This window comes from Notamacropus eugenii, chromosome 2 (assembly GCF_028372415.1).
Source record: "Notamacropus eugenii isolate mMacEug1 chromosome 2, mMacEug1.pri_v2, whole genome shotgun sequence".
NCBI lineage: Eukaryota > Metazoa > Chordata > Mammalia > Diprotodontia > Macropodidae > Notamacropus > Notamacropus eugenii.
The window spans coordinates 346,023,789-346,048,991 of NC_092873.1; the positions used below are offsets into that span (position 1 = coordinate 346,023,789).

General features: G+C 36.4%; 1 protein-coding gene across 6 annotated transcripts in view; it reads right to left on the reverse strand.

Annotated features, from left to right (window-relative positions):
- Positions 1–25,203, reverse strand: part of EFCAB3 (EF-hand calcium binding domain 3) — a 481,176-nt gene that overhangs the window by 278,039 nt on the left and 177,934 nt on the right. For all 6 annotated transcript variants that reach the window (XM_072645908.1, XM_072645906.1, XM_072645907.1 and 3 more), the window contains 9 exons: positions 23,897–24,040; positions 19,602–19,673; positions 16,521–16,664; positions 14,928–14,999; positions 12,729–12,872; positions 10,622–10,693; positions 8,708–8,851; positions 3,738–3,809; positions 1,516–1,659 (listed from right to left, as the gene is read on the reverse strand). In XM_072645908.1, the coding sequence (XP_072502009.1) occupies positions 1,516–1,659; positions 3,738–3,809; positions 8,708–8,851; positions 10,622–10,693; positions 12,729–12,872; positions 14,928–14,999; positions 16,521–16,664; positions 19,602–19,673; positions 23,897–24,040 (1,008 nt within the window). The remainder of the gene's footprint in view (positions 1–1,515; positions 1,660–3,737; positions 3,810–8,707; positions 8,852–10,621; positions 10,694–12,728; positions 12,873–14,927; positions 15,000–16,520; positions 16,665–19,601; positions 19,674–23,896; positions 24,041–25,203) is intronic.

Below are 25,203 nucleotides of genomic sequence, written 5' to 3' on the forward strand. Positions count from 1 at the left end.
TTCTGTAAATGTGTCTGTGTCTTAAGATTTGGTTTGTCTCTCAGTTTTTCATTTTTAGATATGCCCCACCCCCAACAATTTGATGCTTGGAACTGGCTTCTTTATTTTCTTCTATAACTCTTCCCCACCTCTGGATTTCATTGGCCCCAGTTCTTGAATCACGCTTTTCCTATTATCTTCACATTTTCCCTCATTGAACACTTTGGTTCCCCCTTCAGCACAAAATTTTCAACAGAAGTTGGTCCCTTGGAAAACACCATATTAATCTGTATTATCCAAAACTGGATGGGCTATGACTCTGCCCCTCCTGGACTACTACATCCTATTTATATGACCTCAAATCAATCTGGATCTCAAAATTAGTACATTTGTTTGGATATAGAAGCATGTTAAACAATAAACTAGGAAGGGAGATTGTAAAATGAACATGTTCTGCATAGTTTCATTCAGAGTTTGTAGGTTGCCTACAAAGAGAAAGGATCTGCCATATTATTCTGTATTAAAATCCTTGCTGCAATTTAGGAGACTATTCTAATTTTCTAGGACATTAGGGTACGAAGTACAGCTATCCCCTCCACATCATGACTTTCCCCATTGTCATTTTGATATATTGTGGGGATGGCCTAAGAAATTAAATAGAAATTTTGGGGGAGAGTTTTGCAGAAGCTGCAGATGACAAGCAAAGGCTAACAGATAACAAAGAAAAAATTTAGAAACTCAGAAATGCATAAAATATATGTACAGTATTGTATGACATCAACATATTGTATCTTTAATATCATAATAATTCAGACTTCTTCTCCGGTACAAAGAGAGGGCCAAAAAAGTTTACATGGTTTTTGAAGATGGCCAGGGCTCCATGCCCCTAACTCCCACAATGCAGAAGGGATGACTATACCCTATAACTGGCTGATGAATGATTCGGTAGCCTCAAGCTAGCCAAACTTACACGTAGCCACAAAGAAAAAAGATCTCAATAGCAACCTCTTTGAAAAAAAAGCTAGTACAAAATCCAGGGTACCACACCAGTAGAGAAGCCCTAAATTCATAAAAATTTTCTATAAACTCAGCCTAGTTGGGAGCCACTACCAGGGAGGAGAATTCAAAAGAGGTAGAGAGTTCTCTAAAAAGGGCCAGAGAAAGAGCACATTGTGATTCTAACCTCCATAAACTGAAGCATTAGCACATTGGGACAAAAAGCCCTACTTGTGTGAACGTTAATGAATTCCCTGCTACTTGATTCCTTCCTGCCTTCCTCATCACTCATGTTAAATCTTGCTTTTCCCTCTACTTCGTGCTCTTCTTTAAACCCTTCCACTTCTCCTGATATTCTTTAATGAATCCCTTTTTAGTACAAGCATTGTGAACTCTTAAAAAGTAAGATTAATGTGAAAATTACTCCAGCTACACTTCCAATGCTTTACCGTGTGTGGAGGACCGAAATTTTAGTTTTGCTAATATAAAAACAAATATATACCCTGAGAAAGTAATTCAATGAATAACCAAAGTACTCACCATCAATCCCAATTGCATTTAATATTTCTTCAAGCTCCTTCTCAGTTACCTCAATCCCCAAGTTCTCCAAAGTAGATTCCAATTCATCAACTGTAACTTTTCCATCAGTGATATGGCTGACAATATTACTTGTCTTTTTCATTCCTGTATGTATATACATATGAAAGTGTAAAATATTAAATTAAAGAGGCTAAAGAAATACATATATCTTGATTTGGAGAATGTATAGGGAAAATCTAGAGAAGCGGTATGGAATAAAAAATGTGCTAGTTTTAGAGCTTGGAGACAAGAGGGTCTGGGTTCAAATCTTTCCTCTGGTGCTTATTTGTTTGCAACCATGGACAAATCACCTAATTTCTCTGAGCCTCAAGTTCCATACCAAGCGATGTAGGGATAACAATCCCGATGATGTCTTCCTTATGGGGTTGTAATGAGGCTCAGATTAGAAAATGTATGTAAGAGTGCTTTGCAAACTGTGAAGTGTCATATTAATGTCAATATTCTACTGTAGTTACATTAATTATTATTATTGATTTCTAGAGCAGAGTTTTATGGGTTTGGAACTTTCCTGAACTAGCCAACTGGACATGCCCTTATGCATCTTTTCACCTTTCTGTCAATAGGACCACAAAGAAGCTTTAGGTTTTCCAGGGGTTTCCTGACCCTGAGACCTAGATTAGCATTCAGGATTGATGCAAAGACAAGTTCTGGTTCCCCAAAGCAAAATGTGAGCCATTCTATGAAAGATGTCCAAGTTGGGAGCATTCTGGCCAAATATGTTGGCTTTAACATCTAACTAGGCAATTTAAGAGGGTTGTAAATCTAAACCAAACCATATTTCTTGCTCTCATATTGTCTGGATTCTCACCCCATTGCTTAATGTGTCTAGGAACCCAAAAGAAGGGAAAAGGTATGATAAGGAGGGATACCATGGAACTATTAGGACTTTTGCAGGCCAGGTGATAATCCTGACAAAGCCTCCACACTACTTCCCCTAGTCCTAATGTTAGTTACTGTGGTGTTTCTCAAGTCTCTGAGATCCTAAGGGTTCACTGATGGTAATTCTAGGCAGAAAAAAATGAAGCTTCCTTCAAATCTCAGCTAAGAGATTCTTCTGCAAGAAACCTTTCCTGGTCTTCCTTAATTCTAATGTTTTTGCTCTGAGATTATGTCCAATTTATCCTGTATATATCTTGATATATAAATATGTCATTTATACATATATATATCTTGTAAATATATTAAATGACTACACATAGTCATTTGCATGTTGTCTCTATGACGATCTTCTGCATCTAGTTCCTTGAAGGGAAGAATTGGTTTTTTGCCTTTCTTTGTATTTCCAACCCTTAACACAGTAGGCATTTAGTAATAGTAGGCATTTAATAAATGCTTGTTGATTTGATAAATCTTATCTATCTACCAAGGGTTTCTTTCCCTTTCCAGGAAGCCATCCATCCCTAACTAGTTAGCCTAGAGAATTCTTAGCCCCTCTTAATTTAAGGCATACATTATCTCAAGGAGTAAATAACTCTGAAGTGCCTTGTAACATTTCTTGTGTAGTTATCTTTCAGGACTATTTAATTCTGGTACAGTTATTTATCTTTTCTGCATGAATGTTTATTTGTTTTATCTAATATTCTGGGTTGTAAACTTCTTCAGTAAGAATAGGAGTTGGTAGGGACCTTAGCAGCCATCTAGTCCAAGCCTTGCCATGAAAGTAAGTCGCATTCTAACGTATCTGACAAGTAGCTGGTCAGCTTCTATGGAAAGCTCTGCAGTAAGAAGGAACCCACCTTCTCTCCACTCTACCTTTGGACAATTCTAATTGTTAAGAATTAACATCAAGAATAAATTGGGTTCTTTATATCTGGGACCATGTCTGACATATATTTGTTTATACAAAACAAATAACAACATCACATATAAAATAACAATCAATAAATATTGGTGGATTAATTATAAAATATTTAACAACACAGTGCCTTGGACAATTTAATGAACAAAATCTTACCCAAATAGAGAGTGACTTTTTTTTTTTTTTTTACATTCTGTTTAAGAGTCTACTCCCATTTGGTAAATGACTAAAAATGAGAAGAAAGTAGGGATGGATGACAGTACTACAGTAAAGAGTTAAATGAATATTTGTTAAAAGTTGTTAAAAATGCACCAACACAGGAATAGGAAGTTTTGGCTACTCCTCTTTTGAAATTCATACTCACGTATTGCCTCCTTCGATTGTTGCTTTTTAGCCAAATTGTCGACGAAGCCCTTTAAATCTATAGCTCCATCAGCTAAAAAGAAAAAAAAAGGAAAAAAAGCAAATATACAAATAAGGTGTCTAGTGGAACACGAGCAGGTCTTATTAAAATCAGATTTACAAAGCAAAGAGTAAAGCAGTATACTAACTTCCACCCATTATCTTGTGTTTTATATTGAAACTAAATGGTTGTCTCAGAAATTAACATGAAAATTGCTTCCTCTCCACTTCATTGATTTAACAAAAAATTTATTACATTTTTTTTTGCACTGGAGAATTCCAAAAGCTGAAGAAACAAAGAGCACAGATGCAAACTGCTCTTTATTTAAATAAGTAATATTCTTAAAATGAAAAAGCTACATGATGCCCTTGACTAGAAATGAGAGGCATAATGATAGAATGGAAACTTCTTGAGAAGAAGTAGGGATTGTTTCACTCTGTGGTTCTGTGCCCTCAGTGCTTAGCACATCCTGACACGTAATAGGCTGTTAACAAATGCGTGTTGATTGATTGAAATACAGTTCTATAGTTCTACTAGAAAGAAAAAAAAAAGCTAGATACTGTATAATATGTATTCATATACATTATATATATTTTATATCTATATATTATTCAAAGCAAGAGTTCTTCACTTTTTTATGTCATGGACCTCCTTTTTTGGTAATCTGATTAAGCCTATAAACTCACTTTCTCAGGATGTTTTTAAATGCATAAAACGAAATACATAGGATTGCTAAGAAAACCATTTCTATTTAAATACAGTCTTCAAGATGTAACCACACTCATATATCCTAGGTTAAGAACCTCTGATTTAATTAATAGCAGCTTTTTTTGTGGTGGCAAATATTTGGAAATTGAAGGGATATCCTTCAGTTGGGGAATGGCTGAACAAGTTGTTGTATGTGATTGTAATAGAATGTTATTATGGTAGAAGAAATGACAAGCAGGATAATTTCAGAAAAACCTGAAAGGACTTACATGAACTGAAACAAAGAGAAGTGAGCAGAACCAGGAGAACATTGTACACAGTAACAGCAATATTGTGTGATGAAAGACTATGGATGATTTAGCTTTTCTCAGCAATACAGTGATTCAAAATAATAATAAAGGACTCATGATGAAAAATGCTCTCCACCTCCAGAGAAAGAACTAATGTCATCTGAATACAGGCTGAAGCATATTATTTCTCTCTCTCTCTCTCTCCTTCCCTCCCTCTCTTTTTTCTTTCCTTTTCTTCCTTCTGCCCTTCCCTCCTTCCTTTTTTTTTTGTTCTAGCTTTCTTGCACAAAATGACCAATATGGAAAAGTTTTGCATGATTGCACATGTATAACCCATATCAGATTGCTTACCCAGAAAGGACAGAGGGATAGAATTTGGAACTCAAAACTTTAAAAAAACCAATGAATGTTAAAATTTTTTTTTACATATAATTAAGGAAAACAAATATTATTTTTTTAAAACTCTCTGATTTACACTACTTTATTCTTTGTGATAGCACATTCCTTTAAGAAAGGGTCACATGGCACAGGAATCCATTTAACTGATACTGAAAACTTTGGAAATCACCACTTTTGATAATGTGTTTCTGTGGAGACCAACATAATATACGTTTCAATGAGGAATTTTGATTCAGTTAATTGTTTGCAAGGCAAAAAGAAAGATCAGAAAGGGAGAGAAGATGACTTATGAAGGCAGGGAGGAATCTGAATGAGACAGGAATTTCATGTGACTACTCAAATTTTCCATGGTCTGAAGTACACAATGTCAATATCCACCAAGCATAAGATTTACAATGAGTCTATTTCTGCACAAATACCCTTATGCATGGCATTCTGAAGGGATGTGTGTGTATGTATGTATGTGTGTTTTGTCCAGACCTGTGATTTCAACGGTATTAGGAACTCCTGGTGAGGTAACTGTCTTTAGACCAAAGTAAATTGGCAACTATTACTCAACTTCTGGTCTTAAGATAGTTGACTGGGAGATATTTGAGGGGTGAAGCGACTTTCCAGGATCATGTAGCCTGTATGTGTTGGAGGAAAGTTTGGAACAAAACTTTTCACCTTCTTCACCATTCTTCACACACACACACACACACACACACACACACACACACACTCATATACACACATATATTTGTGGGGTAGGGACAGAGAACTAGAACTGTGACTTCACTGGTATAAGGAATTCCTGATAAGAAATATTCTTGTATCAATGTGGATCAGAATCTGCTTTGCAACTAACACTTAAAGTGTAGCCTTGGATCACTGAATTAAGCAACTTGTCTAGGGTCACACAGACAATATGAGTTAGAGGCGGGGTCTTAAAGCCTGGTTTTCCTGACTCCAAGACTGGCTCCCTATCAAATATGCTTTTCTGTCATTGCTTTGCTGTCCCTGTTACTACTGCTTTGTCTGTCTGTCTGTCTGCATCTTTTGGTGTCTGTTTTTGTCTGCCCCTGTCTGTCACTATCTGCTATGATCACACCTAGGCTTTAGAAAAATTATTCTGGAAAGTTGACTGAAGGGAAGATTGGACTAGGGAGAGACTTTAGGCAGGCAGACCAATTAGAAGGCTACTGAAGTAGTTCTAGCAAGAGATTAAGGAGGGCATGAACTAGGATGATGGTTGTATGAATATAGAGAAAGGGGCCTGTATACATGAGAAGTTGTGGAGCTAGAAATGACACTTGTTAATGGATTAAATATGTAGAGTGAAGGAGAGTAAAGAGTCAAGGATAGCAACGTGGTTATGAATTTAGATTACTAGGAGGATATTTATGCCCTCAACAGTAATAGAGAACAAGTTCAGAAGAGCAAAAGGTTTGGGGCAGCGAGATAGTGAATTCTGTTTTGGACATGTTGAATTTGGGATGCCTGTGGAATATTAATTTTAAAATGTCCAATAGGTAGTTGGTGATGCATGAATAAAGTTCAGAAGAGAGACTAGGGAAAGACATATGGATATGGAAATCATCTTCATAGAGAAGTTCATTGATTCTTTGGTAGCTGATAAGATCACCAGTTAGAAAGGTTAAAGTAAGAAGAGAGAAGAGAACCCCAAACAGAGATTTGGGGCTCTACAAGCAGTGGACTTCATAGGAGACACTTGTTCAGCATTGCTGGCAAAATGGATATTAGTACTTTTGTTGCCATTTCTACATCTTAGTAAATAATTTTCAAGAGATTGTTCTGACCATCTTGGAGATGAGCTTCTATAAGCTTGTCTGGTCCTTGGGAAACAGATCTGGAGTTCATCACTAGTCCAAACTGTAAACCCTCCAGCTTGGCAGTATCTGTCAGAACTTGTGTTCCATTGGTATATGGCCTAGGAGAATGCAGGGTCAGCCTGATGCCACCATGAGGCAGGCAAGTAGAACTTGAGTGGAATGAATTTCCTTAGGTCTAGTGGTTTTAATAACCATCCTGAATTCAAATATTTTTTATGGCCATGGGTACTCCTATGCTTTTCATGAGTTATGGGGTATATTTGGAGTATCTGCTACTCCACTAAGGATAGCCAACATACAACTAACTTCATGACATAAGGAAGAGAATAAGTATTTATGAATTGCCTACTATGTGCTAAGTGGTACAGTGGATAGAGCACTGGGCTTGGAATCAGGGATACTCATCTTCATGAGTTCAAGTCCAGCCTTAAACACTTGGCCAAATCACTTACCCCTGATTGCCTTGGTTTCTCATTGGTAAAATGAGCTGGAGAAGGAAATGGCAAACCACTCCAGTATCTTTGCCAAGAAAACCCAAAAAAAGGGTCACAGAGAGTCAGACATGACTGAAATGACTCAACAACAACAAAAAAGGTGCCAGGTACTGTACTAAGAGCTTTAGACATACTTTCTCATTTGATCCACTTGACCTCTGAGAGGTAGGTGCTACTATTATTCCAATTTTACAGTTGAGGAAACTGAAGCAGACAGAGGTCAAATGACTTGTTCAGGGTTACACAGCTAGGAAGTGTTTGAGAATAGATGTGAACTCAGGTCATCCTAAGTCTGGGACCAGTTCTCTATTCCCTGCATCACTCAGCTGCCTCTACCTCCCTCAGAAGGGAGGTCTATGTGGAAACTCAGTATAAGAATTCTCTCTTGGCATAAATAAATAAATAAACACATAAACAAATGAACAGACAGATGAATGAATGAATGAATAAGGAAAGAAAGAAATGAATGAATGAATAAGGAAAGAAAGAAATGAATGAATGAATGAATGAATAAGGAAAGAAAGAAATGAACGAATGAATGAATAAGGAAAGAAGGAAATGAATGAATGAATGAAAGGACCCCAGGGAAAACCAGATCCTTACAAACTGGGCATAGTGAGTAACCAACACCAGAAAGTTCCAAGAGATAATCAGGTACCCTGCAACTCAGACTGTGCTTCGGAACATAGGATGTTACTTTGGGCAGTTACAAGGAATTCTTGTCACACATTTTTTGACAGCCCTGCCTTAATAAGTCCTCCCTGTTATGTACTCCCCAATAACCAACTCAAGTGAGAAAAACATGACTCTCTGAAGACCATTCCTAACACAGTTAGGTGGTGCAGTAATAGGATACTGAACTCAGGAAGACTTGAATCCACATCTTGCCTCAGATGTTTCCTAGCTGGGACACTGAGCAAGTCACTTAAACTATGTATGCCTGGTTTCTCAACTGAAAGAGACTGCATTTACTTCACAAAGTTGTGAAGATCAAATGGGATAATATTTGTAAAGTACTTAGCACTGTGTCTGGCATACAGTAAGTACTTAATAAAATACTCATTCCATTCCTTCCCATTTCACCATTACTGAATACTTCCCTCAAACCTGAACCTTGTGGGGAACACCTGGAAATTTAGCTTTGCCTTTAGAATGAACAGAGATACTTATATAATAAACATAACCCAAGAGAAACTAGAAGTACTTACTATCAACCTTGACAGATGGCAATATTTCCTTAATGTCTTCTTTAGTTACCTTGACTCCCAAATCCTCTAGGGTGGTGGCCAGATCACTGACCTTGACCTTCCCAACAGTGACTTTCGAGATAATGTCATCTGCATGTTCTAATCCTACACATGCATATAAATAAAATATAAAATGATCAGGTTGTTGACTCTAAAGAAACATGAAATACTAATTTGATGAATGCATTTGTTTTCTAGAGCAGTGGGGTTCCTGGGTTTGGGGCAATGAAAAACTCTATGTGTTTCTATTTGCATCCATAAAAAAATATACACTACTTTGGGTGAAATGACAATTAAATAGCTTTTTATTAAGCAGAAAAAGGTAAAATACTAATTTGTGCTAACAATAAAAGGGCACACATTTCATACTTAAGAGTATGGTCTAGAACTAAAATCTCCTTTTCCTTGATAGTGTGTGATTAGCAATCAATGTGGCTATGGTTTGTCCTTCATATTAGAAACAAGATTATTGTGAAGTACTTGCAATTTACCACAAGTTATCTGACTTCAAGAGTTGTATGGTCCAGGGATGTTTTTTATTTGTTGGATACTCCCTTATGTTCCCTCTCACCTATCTGAACTTTGAATGTTAAAGCAGTATGAGTTCTCTAGATATTACTACACTCTGGGGATCCAAATTAGTATTGGGTTGGATGTAGGGACAGGCTTTGCTCATGGATGCACTAAAGGGATGCACTCTGGGGGGGTTAAAATAGTGTTGTCATTTCTAGTTGATAAAGCTGGCTCCAGGACCTCCTTAAATGCCACTGGTACTTTAAGATCACTTGATTCTAAACTAAGCCAGACCAACCTCCCTTCTGCCTGGTCTCACACGTATGTACCTATTCACACATGCGCTCACGTTCACACACACGCACATACACACACACTATCTGGGAGGTTAAGAAAGACAAGCAGTGGAAGGGGCCTAAGGTGGGATGGACATAGGATGGTTCTGTCACGGCCCCTATGAAATTTTTCCTTTAGGTAGAAAATTGGTTTTGATCTAGAAAAATGAAATACGTATTAAAAGGCTTGTCTCCTCCTGCTCTAGCCCAATCTGTTCCCTTTAATGTGAACTCTAAAGATTTGCCGGGAGCAATCATGAGCAAAATTCTTACCAGTCCTTCAAAATTCAGATGAAGTATCTAGCTCTTCATGAATCTTTTCTATATCAGAGAAATTTTCCTTCTCCGAATTCAATTGTACTTATTTTGCCTTTGCCACTTACATAATAAATCTTCTACTATATCTGGTAACATTTCTTGTTTATTATATTCTATTTATTTAACATGGACAATTTTTTTTAACTTCTGTATTATCTTTACTAACCATGTCCTACCTTCCCAATTATTCTTTAAGTTTATTGAGGATTTAGGTCTGATTTGATTTAATATATATATATATCTGAAAATAAAAAGCAAAATATACATAGAAGGTATTCATTTAAAACTTGTGGACTAATTAAACTGACAAAACTTTACACAATTTAAAAAATGTAACAAATAGTTTAGAATTTTTGATTTGCCATATGAAACCATCTTTCTATGTAACAATAATATTTGACTCCTACTATGCCCCTATGCTGGGTGCCTCCAACGCCTCCCCCCTCCCCCTTCAGCTTCTTTTTGTGTGTTGTCTCCTCTCATTATAAAAGTCTTCACATTTGTATCCTTAGGGCTTAGCACAGTGCTTGGCACACAGGAGGTGCTTAGTAAATGTTTATTGACTAATGAAGTGGTCAAATTGGAAAGAAAGAGAGTTAGTAAAAACCCTTTAAAAAAGTTAAATTCATATATTTTAAAAGTCACAAAAGGTGCACTAATGCAAGAATGGGAAGGTTTCAATCATCCTTGATTTGAAATTCATACTTACTTTGACCTTCCAAAATTTGTCCAGTTTTAGATAAAACATTGATAAAGTCCTTCAAATTAACTTCTCCATCTTCTACAAAAGAGAGTAAAAACATAATTCAGAGAATAAAATGGCAAAGGAAATTATAAAATCAAGTCTATCCATAAGAAAGTAAAGTGGGAGGCTGGTAAACTGCTAAACCTTAATTTCCTTGTGTCTTTTATATACCCGTCAGTGATGGTCTAGTAAAAAGAGCAGTAAATATGAAGAGATTGGACCTGAGTCCAGATGCCTGTTCTCCTATTTCCCAACTGAGTGACCTTGAGTAAATCATTAACCTTTTGGGGACTTGGCTTCCACATCTGTAAAACAAAAAAATGTGGAAACTAGATGACCTCTGCCCTCCCTTCAGGCTGTACTTCCAATGATCACCCCTATTTGAGAATCACTTCTTTCCTAAATTCTGGATTTTGCCATCCCCACAGAAATGTGGCCATAGAAACCTCTCAGAGAAAGGATCTGCCAGCTGGTCAGAGCCACCACCCATAATTCCCTGGGTTCCAGTGGCCTAAGGACTTGATCTGTGAAAGATTTACCAGAATACTCAGATGCCATTGACATCAAATGAGAAGATGCCAGAAGTTTGGGAAGTCATATTTTCTAGCTGGAAAAGCATTTCATTTTCACAGACTCCTTCTGGAGGATGAGGAATAAGGAGCCATGGTAGTCTGATGGAGGTCAACAGCATAAGCTTGTGAAAATGGCAGAATCCCTCCATGGAACCCTTCTCCTTCTCTGAACACAAAGCAGGGAATCAGGAAAGACTTCCTGAAGGAGATGGAGTTTTAGAGGCAGGGAAGGGAGCTGAGCAATTCCAAGAGGTAGAGATGAGAAGAGACAATCCTAGGTAGGATTTGAAGGGGCAGGTGAGTCTATGGGGCCCAGAGGTAGAAGTTCGAATGTCACACGTGGGCAATGGGAAGTAACCCAGTTTCAATGGAATGTCAAGAGCTGGTAAAGGGGAGCAATATGTAGTGAACCAGCTTGGGAGAAAGTTGGGAGCTAAATTGTGAATGACTTTGAAAGCCAGAGGAGTTTATATTTCAACCTAGAGGCAAGACAGTAGGTGGAGCTTCTTAGGCAGGGAACTGATACATAGGTCACAAAATGTTGGATTTTGAGTAAGGCAAAACCTGGGGGTTCAAATCTGACCTCTACCATTTATTAGCTGTATGATGATGTACAAGTTCATTTAACTCTCTTGGCTTCAGTTTCCTCATTTGAAAAGTGAGGACAATATCTGTAATACATACAGTACCCCTTAAGGCTATGGTGAGTTTAAGGAAGCCTTTCACTGTCTTCAGAGCTACTACTATCATCGCTCCATCCTCATCCCTGCCAGGTCACCTTTGTATCCTCTTTGAGTTATGTGTAAAGTGTGGCTATGGATGTAGACTCGCTTGTTAGAATGCAAGTTCCTTGAGGTCAGGGACTATTTCATGTTTGTTTTTGTATCAACAGCACCTAGTATAGTGCCTGGCACATAGCAGGCACTTTAGAATAAAGCTTGGTTGACCAAATAAGATAATGTGTCATAAAAAATTTTGTAAATCTTAAAGTTCTAACTTAAAAAAAATTTCTTAATCATGATAGGAATTTTGATTTTAACATGGGAAAGAGCAGATAGATAGATAGATAGATAGATAGATAGATAGATAGATAGATAGATAGATAGATAGATAAATATTGTTGTTAAGTTGTTTCAGTCATGTGCAACTTTCTGTGACCCTGTTTGGGGTTTTCTTGGCAAAGATACTGGAATGGTTTGCCATTTCCTTCTCCAGCTCATTTTTACAGATGAGGAAATGGGGTAAACAGTGTTAAAAGTGACTTCCCAGGATCACACAGTTAGTAAGTGTCTGAGGCTTCCCGTGAACTCAGGTTTCCCTGACTTCAAAGTCTGGGCTCTATCCACTGTGCTAAAAAGCTACCCCAGATAGATATAGATATATAAATGTACTGTGTGAGTATATAGGAGTGTATATATGTGTGTGTATGTACAGGAACATATATACCCTCAATACGCATATACTCTGAGCAAGTAATTTGGTGCAAGTGTACTACTCACCATCAACCTTCACAGATTTCAGTGCCTCATTAAGTTCATCTTGATGCAGAGTAACCCCCAAAATCTTCATTGTAGGTATAAGCTGACTAACATTGATGTTCCCATCAACGATGCTGACAAAAGCATCACATGCATCTTTTAGTGCTATATGTATACAATAAATCAAATTGCAAAATCAGTAATTTGGTGTGTCCTAGAGAAACATTTAATACATAATACTGAGAACAAATTTGTTTTCTTAAAACTGTGGTTCTTGGGCCTGGGCATTCAATGAAGTATCCTGAAATCTAAGCTCCTCCACATGTCTGGCAACCCAAAAGATATTAAGAGTATATGACAAAATGCTAAAGAGGTCATGTTTTATTAAATCAACATAAGTAGAGTAACATATGCTCTGTTAGGCTGTAAGCAGCTTCTGAGTTGGGATTGCTTCATTCTTTGCCTCCTAATCATCTGGTACATAGTAGGTCCTTAATAAATACTTGCTTGCTTGAATAATTAATGCACAAAGTGAAAAGATAGAAATGACTCGTGGAACATGTGGAAAATTCCTAGAATTTTCTTCCTTGATTATAATAGGTTAGCAATAAATGTTTCCTTAGTCTCGATTATTAAAATTATTATAGAAATTCCAATAACCTGGAATTAAGTACAATCTTTCCATATGGTCATCAGCTGCTGAATTTCCTATTTTGTTACTCCCCCCCAACCACATCCTGGATCTCAAAGGAATTTGGTTTCTCTAGAACTTTCTCTGTTCTTGGAATTCATATTAGGATGATAATGATGGGCAAACAGAAGTTTTGACTCATGATGACCCTTAAGGTATATACTCTAAGACAGTTTCCAATGTCTGGAGGTCTCTGGTTGAACAGGTAAGATTTCAGGTCCTAACAAGATTTTCAGATACTTTAGGACCATAGTTGGACTGAAACTAACCAGAGCTTACCATAACCCCTCCTCATCTCCCAGCTCCTTCTTCTCTCATTGGCCAGGGGGAAGGAGAAGTTAAAAACCTCCAGAATAGAAGGTAGTACAGAAAGAAAGGTATCATGGAACTTAACAATGTTCCCCTTGGGTTCTTCTAATACATGAATTGGCCTAAATGTGGGGATGGAAACATAAGGCTGCAGAAGACTTCCCCTTTGCCAGCTGTATTCACATCCCAAATCAGTAATGATAACCTGGACAGTAACTGTATCCATCCTTCAAGTAAAACCTATCTAGCTCATGTCTTACCTCCTATGTGAAGATTTTTAAGATATTTCTAGTCTACAGAATTCTGAATTCATAGTGTTTATCATCTTTTTCATTTGGTGGCAATTTATTCAATTGTTTTATAGTTATTTAACACAAATTACCACTTAACTTTTCTTCCTTAACTCTTATGCTTTGCCTCCCAACCTAAGCTCCCTGAAAGCCAGAATCATGCCTGATACATTACTATAGGACCAGTAGCTATTGGTTAAATGTTTTGGACACAGTTCATTTTATCGATTTTCAGTCGTGTTTAACTCTTTGTTACTCCATTGGGGGTTTTCTTGGCAAATATACTGGAGGGGTTTGCCATTTCCTTCTCTAGATCATTTGACAGATGAGGAAACTGAGGTAAACTGTGTTATCACATAGCTAGTAAATGTTTGAAGCCATATTTGAACTCAGGTCTTCCTAATTCCAGGCCCAGTACTCTATCCATTGCACCAACTAGCTGCCCCACTGGACACAATACATACTTAATGAGGGGCAATGGGCAAGGCTGGATAGAGCACTAGATCCAGAGTCAAGAAAATCTGGGTTTAATTCTGCCTCGGATACTCACTAGCTGTGTGACTACAAGTCATTTAAACTCTGCTTCAGTTTCCTTTTCTGTAAAATGGACATTTAAAATACCTGTAGTACCTGATTCAAAGGATTATTACGAGGTTCAAATGAGATGACACGAAAATAGTTTGCTAATTTTAAAGCACTATCCTAAATATCTATTATTATCAACATTAAATATCAGTTGATTGACTAAGCACATAGAATATTACTGCCAAAATGTTAAATATATATAAAGATTATTTTCCTATTTAATAATGAAATAGGAACTGAGGACAAAGGAGGTTTTTGGAAGTGATGTGGACATTTTAATTGAAATATTATTGGCAGAAGAAAAGGGGAGATTATAAATATCTTCCTTTTGAAATTCATACTCACATTTACGCTTCTGAAATTTTTCCATTTCACCCAGTTTCTTGAAAAAAACCTTTAAATTCATGGCTCCATCCTCTACAAAGGGGGCAAAAAGCCATTTAGCTATATCCAGAGAAGAGATAACTCTACAATGCCATCCTACAATTACATATGAAGTCAGAGATTAGAAATTATGGTAAACTAGGTTTGGACTAAGAGCTTTCTCATAAACTAATTTGAGAATGGGACATCAGAGCAGGACTTCAGGGGAGGATGATCAAATAAATGAAGAAAAATTTCATATAGAGAAGTATTTGTCTGAGCACAACATTGGAGCAGTCATAGGATCATAGGAGATGATCATAGATTTGGAGATGGAAGGGAGTCATATAATCCAACCTCCTCATCTTATAGATGAAGCCCAGAGGGATTAAGTGATTTCCTAAGGTCACATAGGTACTAAATTGGCAAAATCAGAATTCAATTCAAGGTCCTTCAACTCCAAAGCCAAGATTCTTTCCACTAAGTTACTGCCAAAATTTCCTTCTTTATGTAAATGGATTCCCATGACACTTTAGGACAGAGGTTACTTAACCTTTTTCTGTATCATGGACCCCTTTGGCAGTCTGCTGAAGTCTGGGCCTCTTCTCAGAATAATATTTTGAAATAATTGAAGGGAATTTCATTTAGAGGTTTGTGAAAATAAAGATATTCTATTTTCCCCCACCCAGGTTCACAGATCTTCCTGCCGCAGAACCCATTGGATCCCAGGTTAATAACCTAGATTTACCCAAGTTAAGAATAGGATTCATTTTCTATCTATCTACCTATCTGTCTGTCTGTCCATCTATCTATCTACCTACAGAAACATAGATATAGAAAATAAAAACATACAGAAAATGAAAAATTTCAATATATGTGTATAGAAAATTTTTCTTTCTCTGTATATATTTGTACGTATTAAATGAATTTTTCCTATAATTTCATATAGAAAATTTTCTACAAGTCATATTTTCTCCAAGGGCATACCCATATACCGCTGTTCCCATTGTTAAGTATAATATTAAAAACTGTGACTGAAAACTACGTAGCTGTGTCATTTTGCTGCTATGGAATTTCTTCATCTTTTTATTCATGAGGGAGGAAGGGACAGGGTAGTGGGGAGACTCTGTTAGGAAGCGTCTCTCTGAGCAAAATGCTCATAAAATAATAAATGTGTCTTCAATGCTTTTTGCAAAGCAAAAACACAAGACATAGATTGTTTTCTTCAACAATACACAAGCCCACTACTAGACTATAAGGTCCTTGAGAGCAAAGATAAGGTCTTTTTCCTTTGAATCTAGGTTGTGTGCACTGCATATGTTAGGTGCTTAATAAGCCTTTGTTTAACTAAGTTATACAAATGGAGTACATGGAGAAATCACTGAATGGATCTGGATACCCTATATTAGGACAAAGTTTTGTGAGGTTCGTAGAATGTCAATAAAACAATAGTGCCTCACATCCCTCATCCCCAAATCTTAAGCTTGTGAAGATTCTAGTCCTGGCTGGAAATTTAGTTGTGACAATGGAAAGAACGTCTATCCTCTAATATGCCCCCAAGCTTGCGGTACTCACTATCAGGCTGGACTGATTTCAGAGTTTCCTTCATCTCTTCAGGTGTTAAATCCACTCCCAATGTCTCCAAAGTAAGTGACAAATCATCCATCTTCACTTTCCCATCCTTGGTACTGCTGACAAATTTACACACATTTTTCATTCCTATACATACATAGAAATAAAAGTATAAGACTGTTGGATTAAATACAGATAGAGGTATGTGTGTATAGGCAGGTAGGTGGGGTAGTAGATACAGCACTGGACCTGGAGTGAGGAAAACCTGAGTTCAAATATGGCTTCAGATACTTACTAGGGTAAGTCACCTAACCTCTATCTGCCTCAGTTTCCTCATCTGTAAAATGAGGATAATTATAGCTCCTAGCTCCCAGGGTTATTGTGATGATCAAATGAGATGATATTTACAAAGTGCTAATCAGAATGCCTGGCACATAGTAGGAGCTTAATAAATACATATATGCATATATGTGTATGCTTGTATAGATATACACATATATGTATATATGTATATACACATATATACATTTGTGTGTATATATGTATATACATATATACACATACACTTGTGTATACACACACACATATGGATATATGCCCACAATTTGTTGTAGGAGGACTAGCATTTGTTTTTGGCATGAGTTCTTAGGTTTGGATCCTCACTAAAATGAACCAAGAATTGAAAGACCCCATATGTTCCTGCTAGCTATTACAAAAAATATTGACTATGTTTGAGAAAATAACAATGAGGTGAAACTTTATAACATTATCACAAACATAATACTATTATTTCTCATAAAAGGGATGCCCCATGGTACAGTGGACAGCGTGATTTTGGAGTCAGAAGATCTTGCTCTGCCTCTACCACATGAGTTATATAGATTTAGTTTCTCCAGGTCTTTGTTTCCTCAACAGTAAAATGAGAGGGGGTTAGAGCAGGTGACTTCTGAAGTGTCTTCCATTTCCTCCATAGATCTGTGCTAGTATGATGCTAAAATGGGGAATGAAGCCATATTTAAAATGGGGAAGCTCCCAGAAATACCTTCCTTCTTGAAAGTGATTCATTAATAATCAATACCATCCAACCCAGGGCAGCTAGGTGGCACAGTACAGTGCCAACCCTGAAAACAGGAGGATCTGAGTTCAAATCCAGCCTCAGACTGTGATCCTGGGCAAGTCACTTAACCTCTATTTCCCTCAGCTTCCTCAGCTGTAAATGATCTGGAGAAGGAAATGGCAAACTACTCCAGTATCTCAGCCAAGAAAAACACAAATGGGGTCATGAAGAATTGGATACAACTGAAAAAAACTGAACAACAACAAACCATTCAAGAGTCATAATACAGTTGACTGACATTTCTACAGCATTTCAACACTTTCAAATCACTTTATGTGAATTATCGCTTATAGGTTTCATGACCATTCTGTGAGGTAGGTACTGACTTTATCCCCATTTTATAGATGAGAAAATCGAAGATCCTCAAAGTTGCATGACTTGCCTAAGGTTAAACAACAAATAAATGTTAGTGGTAGGATTTGAACTAAGGTCATCCTATCAACACATATAAAATAATGGTTGAAAACAAACAGGGCAGCTAGGTGGCACAATGAATAAAGCACTAGTCCTGAAGTTAGGAGATGAGTTCAAATCCAGCCTCAGATACTTATTAGCTGCTTGGCCCTGGGCAAGTCACTTAACATCAATTGACACCAAAAAATGAAAGAATGAAAGAAAGGAAGGAAGGAAGGAAGGAAGGAAGGAAGGAAGGAAGGAAGGAAGGAAGGAAGGAAGGAAGAGAAAGAAAAGGAAAGGAAAGAAAAAAGAAAAGAAACAAACAACCCTAACAGTGATAGAAATTAACCATGAGCAACCAGACTTTAAGCTATTTGTGGCCCAATGAGGATTGCGTGGTTATTGAATACTTCCTTTGCTCTGTCTATAGACAGTTTTGAGGGTCTCCAGACGATGATCTGGCCTTAGGCAAGAGGTAAAGATGAAGAAATATACTGTTATTTCACAGCTGTCCTACAAAAAGCACTTGGGAGTTAGTTATAGATATTTTTAAGATCTTCTTTTGAAAGGCTGGCTTCAATTATTTTTTGAGGCTTCTGAAATATATTAGCAGTATTTCAAGTCTGAACCAACACACCTACCCTTCTCCTCCCATAGTAACAGAGAAACTGTGGAGAAGGGGAAAATGTTGGAGGGAGGGAGACATTCTAGAGACAGAGATGACCATAGAACCCCTGCAAAACAGGAGTTGCCCCGGGTTTAGAGATGGTGATATAGGAAGCAAAAACAGTACGGACTCTGATTTGACTGCTTAGAGATTTAGGGTTCACTCACGGCCATCTTTCAAGGCCTTCCTTTTCCATGGTCTTCCCAGACCGTTTCAGTCCACAAAGGTTTTTCTCTTCTCTGGACTTACCATATCTTACAATTTTTATCACTTTGGGGAGAAATGACTGATAATAGAATTTACAGTTGAAAGAGACCTCAGAAGTCATATAGTTCAATACATTCATTTCATAGAATGGGAAAAATGAAATGCCAGGAAATCTGATGACTTCCCCAAGATCACATACGTAATAAGTTAGGATTTTGAACCTGGATTTGCTGACTCCAGAATCAGTTGTTTGTACCACATTGGCTCCTCACTTAATTTTGGCCATTTTGAAGCATTTCTTAAGTAACTGGTTTAGTTCTGTCTTCATATCTCCAGCATCCAACCCAGTAATAGATAGTAGACACTTAATATTTGTTCATTGATACATCTTTCCATGCCATACAAATAACAAAGTATCTCGTAAATGGTATCAACACAAGACAAAAATTAGTTGTTTGATCAACTTAATGCCCAAAACTTCACCCGAGTGGGAAAAATACACATAACAAGAAGTTTTGCATTATTAATTGGTCATTTAAAACTATATCTCCAATGTAGGAAAGGTTTAAAAGAAGGAGACAAATTGACAATATCCACTGGTAATGGAATATTAAATACATATATTTTAAAAGTCACACAGTGCCAAGCAATAAAAGAGAAAAGTTTCAAATATAATAATTTTGAACTTTGTACTCACGCTGAATGTCAGTAAATGGTTCAGATTTAGCCAAAGTGTCAATAAATTCTTGTAAGTTCACTGCTTCATCACCTACAAAATAGGAAAATAAGTGTGTGTATACATACATACATACATACACACATACATACATATAGCTACTCTAGTAGAAAGATAAATGAACCCTCAAAAAGATATACATAAAAATTACAAAATGGAATGTTAGAAAATCTCTGGTCAGCTTCGTCTTTTCACTTTCATTTGTCTTACATGACTTGATCCAAATTTAAAATATCCAGAAACATATTTGGTTATCACTTCCCTCCCACCTCCTTGGTTTGTTGTATTTTTAAATCATTCCATAATCATTTGTCATTTGGTAGCAGTGAATTCCTTAAGCAGGAACTACAAGTTATATAGAATTGAATTGTTCTATTTAATTAAACATCAGAGAGATAATAACGATGATGATGATAACTAGCATTTCTGTAACACTTTGACAGTCACAAAGCACTTTAAATATGCTCTCTCATTTGGTCCGCCTATCAACCCTATTATGAGGTGCTATTAGCATCTCCATTTTACATATGGGGAAATTAAGGCAGATAGCAGTTAAGTCACTTGTCAGGGATCACAAAACTAAAAAACGTCTAAAGCAGGATTCATATTCAGGTCTTCCTGACCCCAAGTCTAGCACTCTACCCACTGTGTCATCTAGTTGCTCTAATCTCAAAGAATTAAGAATACAATTGTCTAATACAATTCTAGACTTCCCCTCGCAATAAAAACAAGTACATTTATATGATCAATGAATAGGATGAATTTTTCATACAGAAAAATGCTAGTCTGACTTCACCATAAGTTGCAGATAAAGTGCTGGCCTGGATTTATGGAATGTCCTTTTTGAGGCTGACCTCAATTGAATACTTACCTATTGACACACTAACATAGGATCCTAGGCATAAAAAGAATCTCCATGTAAGGGGTGTGAAAGCAAGAGAATAATAGGGAAGAGGGAAGAATTATGAAGTGTGGATCTCTTCTAGGCTGACTGAAGGCAGGAATAGTTAAATGAAGATGATGACACATAAAGAAAATAATGCACATCAAAGCACAAGAAACTACTTCTTAGAGAACTACAGAGTTTCCCATTATGCCTCCCCTCTCATTCTAGTTTCATCTCTGACTCATTTTTGAACTCTCATTGTTTTTCTTAATTTAAAAAGTTATTTTACTTTCTCAACTAACAAGCATTTATTTTCTTTCCCCCATTTCTCCCATTGGAAAAAAGAAAAAGGAAATTCTTTTAACAAACGCTTGTAAATATAGATAAACAAAAGAAATTTACACAGTGGTCATATCTAAAAATTTATGTCTCATTCAGCATTTTGAGTCCACCACTTCCCTGTCTGTTATGGCAACATATTCCATCACTAGTCCTCTGGACTCATGGTTGGCCGTTGCACTGATCTTAAGCTTTTCAAATTGGTCTTTACAATGTTAGTATCATGTACATTGTTCTACTGGTTTTGCTTCCTTCACTCTAAAATTCATACAAGTCTTCCCAGCTTTCTCTGAATTTGTGCCTTCCACTATTTTGAAATTTAGCTCTAGCTAGCTAGATATTTGTTAATTTTTGGTCTTATTGATAAAGTATTTTTACATTATGTACAATTACAGATTACTTCCACATTATTAAAATTTTTTTTAACAAAACGGTGAAGCAAAACTAATACTACAGTGACCTCACCTGAAAGTGAAAGTAATATTTCATATCTGTAGCACCCTATTCTATTTAAAAAATTAACACAAATCTATTTTTCCTTTTTACTCCCTTGAAAAAAGAAAAGAAAAAAAAAGAAGAAAAAGTAAATTTCTTGTTATATAGTCAAGGGAAATAAATTTCTCCAGTGACTATATCCAAATATATCTCTATCTATATATCTATAAATATCTATTGATCTATCTACCTATCTATATAATTTTCCTTCCTAAATCCATCATTTCACCTTAATGGATATTTGTGTCATCATTATTGGTCCTCTGGAATCATGAATTGTCATTACGTTCATCAAAATTCTTATAGCTTTCAAAGGTATCTGTTTTCATAGCATAGTTGTTGGAGTAAAAATTGTTCTAGTTCTGATTATTTCATTCTTCCTCAGTTTATAAAAGTTCTTAAAATTGTTTGCTTTTATGACATTAATGTATAAATGATGTGTATAGATAGTTCTGGTTCTGCTCATTTCACTCTCCATCAGTTCGTAGAAGTCTTCCTGTGTCATTTTGAAATCATCTATTTATTTTTTCTTACAATAAAAGTGTTGCAAGAAATTTGTATACCTTATTCAGCTATTCCTCTATTAATGGAGGTCCCTTTAGTTTTTTACCACCACAAAAAGAGCTGCTATATATATATATATATTTACATAAAAGACATTTTTCCTTTCTTTGATGTCTTTTGGGTATAGATCTAACAGTGCTATTTCTGGGTCAAAAGACATACACTATTTAGTCACTTTTTGCATATAATTCCAAATTGCTTTCCAGAATGGTTATACCAATTGATAGGCCTACTAACAATGTATAAAATATGCCTATTTTTCCAAAGCTTCATCAACATTTATCATTTTATTTTTTGTCATCTTTGCCAAGCTGAGGGTTAGGAATTGGAACCTCAGAGATGTTTTAATTTGTATTTTTCTAGCTACTAGTGACTTTGAAGCCTTTAAAAGATATGGTTGTTGATAGCTTGAATTTCTTCCTTCAAAAATTACTTAATATCCTTTGATCATTTATCAATAGAGGAAAGGCTCTTATTCTTATATATATGAATCATTTCCTTAGACTGAAAGAAATTTCTTCCCTGTTCCTCTAATTTGTTTATGATGTAAACTTTTTTGTTTTTAAAATCTAACTTATGTATCCATTTGTAACTAATCATAGTATATGATATGAGGCATTGATCTCTTTTGGATATAAATCTAACAGTGAGATTACTGGGTCAAAGGACATATACTATTTAGTCATTTTTGGCTTATAATTCCTGCCAGTCTTCTTTTCAATTTCCTCAGCTGTTTTTGTTGAATAGTAAATCCTAATTCCAGGAGCTAGAATCTTTGGTTTTATCAAAGACTAGACTCCCACACTTCTTTGCTTTTTTATGTTGTACACCTAATTTGTGTCAATAACCTACCTATTTTTAACCAGTATCAGATCATTTTGATGATTATTTCTTTGTAGTATGGTTTAAAATCTTGATTTTTTTTTATGGATCCTTTCCTTTCTACTTTCCTCCCACCTCATAATTTCCCTTGAGATTCTTGATCTCTTGTTTCTCTGGATGATTTTTTTTCTAGCTCTATAAAGTAATCCTTGGTAGTTTGTGAAGCATGTCACTGAATAAAAAAATTAATTTATGTAATATGATTATTGTCATTACATTGGCCAGCCTACTCATGAGAATTAATAAATCTCCAATTACTTAGGTCTACTTTTATTTCTGCAAGAAGAGTTTTGTACTTGTATTCATAAAGTTCCTGAGTATGTGTGTGAATAGGTAGAATCTCAAGTATTTATGCATTCTATAGTTATTCTAAATGAAATTTCTCTGTTTCTTCTTGCTGGGTTTTGTTGATTATATATAGAAAAGCTGATGATGATTATTTCTAAAGACTACCTTCAGTCTGCTCCCATATAATCTTGGGTAAAAGTGCTAGATTTGGAGTCAGAAATGTCTAAATTTATATCTTGCTCTGGAAACTTAATTAACCATGTGACTCTAGACAAGACATGTAACCTCTCTTCACCTCAGGTTCTCCAATTATAAAATGGAGATGATAACAGTCCCTCCTTTTCACAGGGATCCTGCGAGGATCAAAAGAGAACATACAGATAGCCTTCCAACAACTTAAAAAAACTATATAATTAGTCACTGTTACTAACTTCCAGGAGAAGAAATCTGTCCTTCTGGAAAGCTAGGCCACTGCTTCTACTGTCAAAGGTGACTCAGCCAACAGAGCTCTGGGTTCAAATCCAGCCTCAGACACTAGTTGTGTGACCCTGAGCAAGCAGCTGACCATTGCCTACTTCAGTTTCTTCAACTGTAAATGGAGGATAATAAAAAGCATCTCTTAGGGCTGTTCTGAGGATCAAACGAGGTAATATCTGTAAAGTGTTTTGCACGGTGCCTGACACACAGTAGGTGCTATATAAATGCTCATTCCCTTCCGCTCCACCTTTCCTATTGGAGATTTACCTTTGCCAACAGGGGCAAAATCTGAACAAATAACCCAGGTGAAAGCTAAAGTACTCACCATCAGGTGTTACAGTTTTCAGTGTTTCTTTAATATCGTCATCAGCTACCTTGACTCCTAAGTGCTGCAGGGTAGGCGTCAGTTCATCAACTTTTACTTTCCCATCAACGATGTTTGTGACAACATTACATGCATCTTCTATTCCTGTTTATGTGTGTGCCAACCAAAAGAACAAAACCATGAAGTTGCCAAATCTAAAGAAGTGTACTCTAGCCTGATTTGGGATTTTTGGGGCGGGAGGATGTGCTGATTCTCTAGCGTGAGGTTCTTAAAGTTTTGGCTACATTGAACTGGCCTGAGAACCATTTACTTCTCTTGGGCACCAGAAAAAGGAAAGAATCATAGCATTTGAGGAGATGTCAATGAGGTGATATTTGACTATATTATCATAAGCTAAAAATAAACCCATGAAGAAAAAAGATGGACATGCCATGTTTGATGTGTGGAGCTCCTTTTTCTGCATGGCAATAGATCAGTACTAAATGCCTGGTTATAAAGGAAATACTACAAAGAGATACCTGTTGAAAATTTGCCATAAGCTGTCTGACTGTACATGGCTTATGACTCATGGCTGACTTTTGGACTTCCATTTTATTACTGTCTGTTCTGGGAACAGACTGTCTTGTTCTGGGAATCCAAATTAGTAACAGAAAGGACAAAAGGAGAGGGATCAGCTCTACATCTGATCTCTACAGATCATCTTTGGTTAGGTGCCCAAAGGGTTAGGTGTTAGGTTAGTTCCAGGTTCTCCAGAAACTTCTGAAGTATCTAGATGAGATTTCTTCCTGTCTCATTCCTCTGAACTCTGTTCTCATTTCTAAAGTAGTTAATAATGTCCAAGAAGAGAGAAAGGATTTCATCATAGAACTGATTGAGAAGACAATTTCTGAGATCGAGATTTTTGGGTTATTGCTTCTGATATAGCAACAATGGCCTCTGGACAAGGCAGGAAGTGCATCAAACCATATTGCAATGTGACTAAGAGACCTCTAAGCTGGGGGAAAAAGAAAACATGTCCATACATATCCCCCAACTCATAATAACACAGAGAGTAGCAGGCATGACCTAGGAAGAATAAATTCTAGGGATGATAAAAAACAAAAACCCTGTGCCTCCAAGGTTTATATACAGATGTAGGAAGGCAAATTCAGTCTCATTGGTTTTATTGAAACTTGGCAGGCTACAATGTATAGCTAGAATCTGAAAAGAAAAATACTTCTTGTGAAAAAAGAGATTCAGTATAAAGGGTGATGGAGCAGCTCTGCATACAAAAAACACCTACTTAGCAACTCCATAAATCAGAAGGG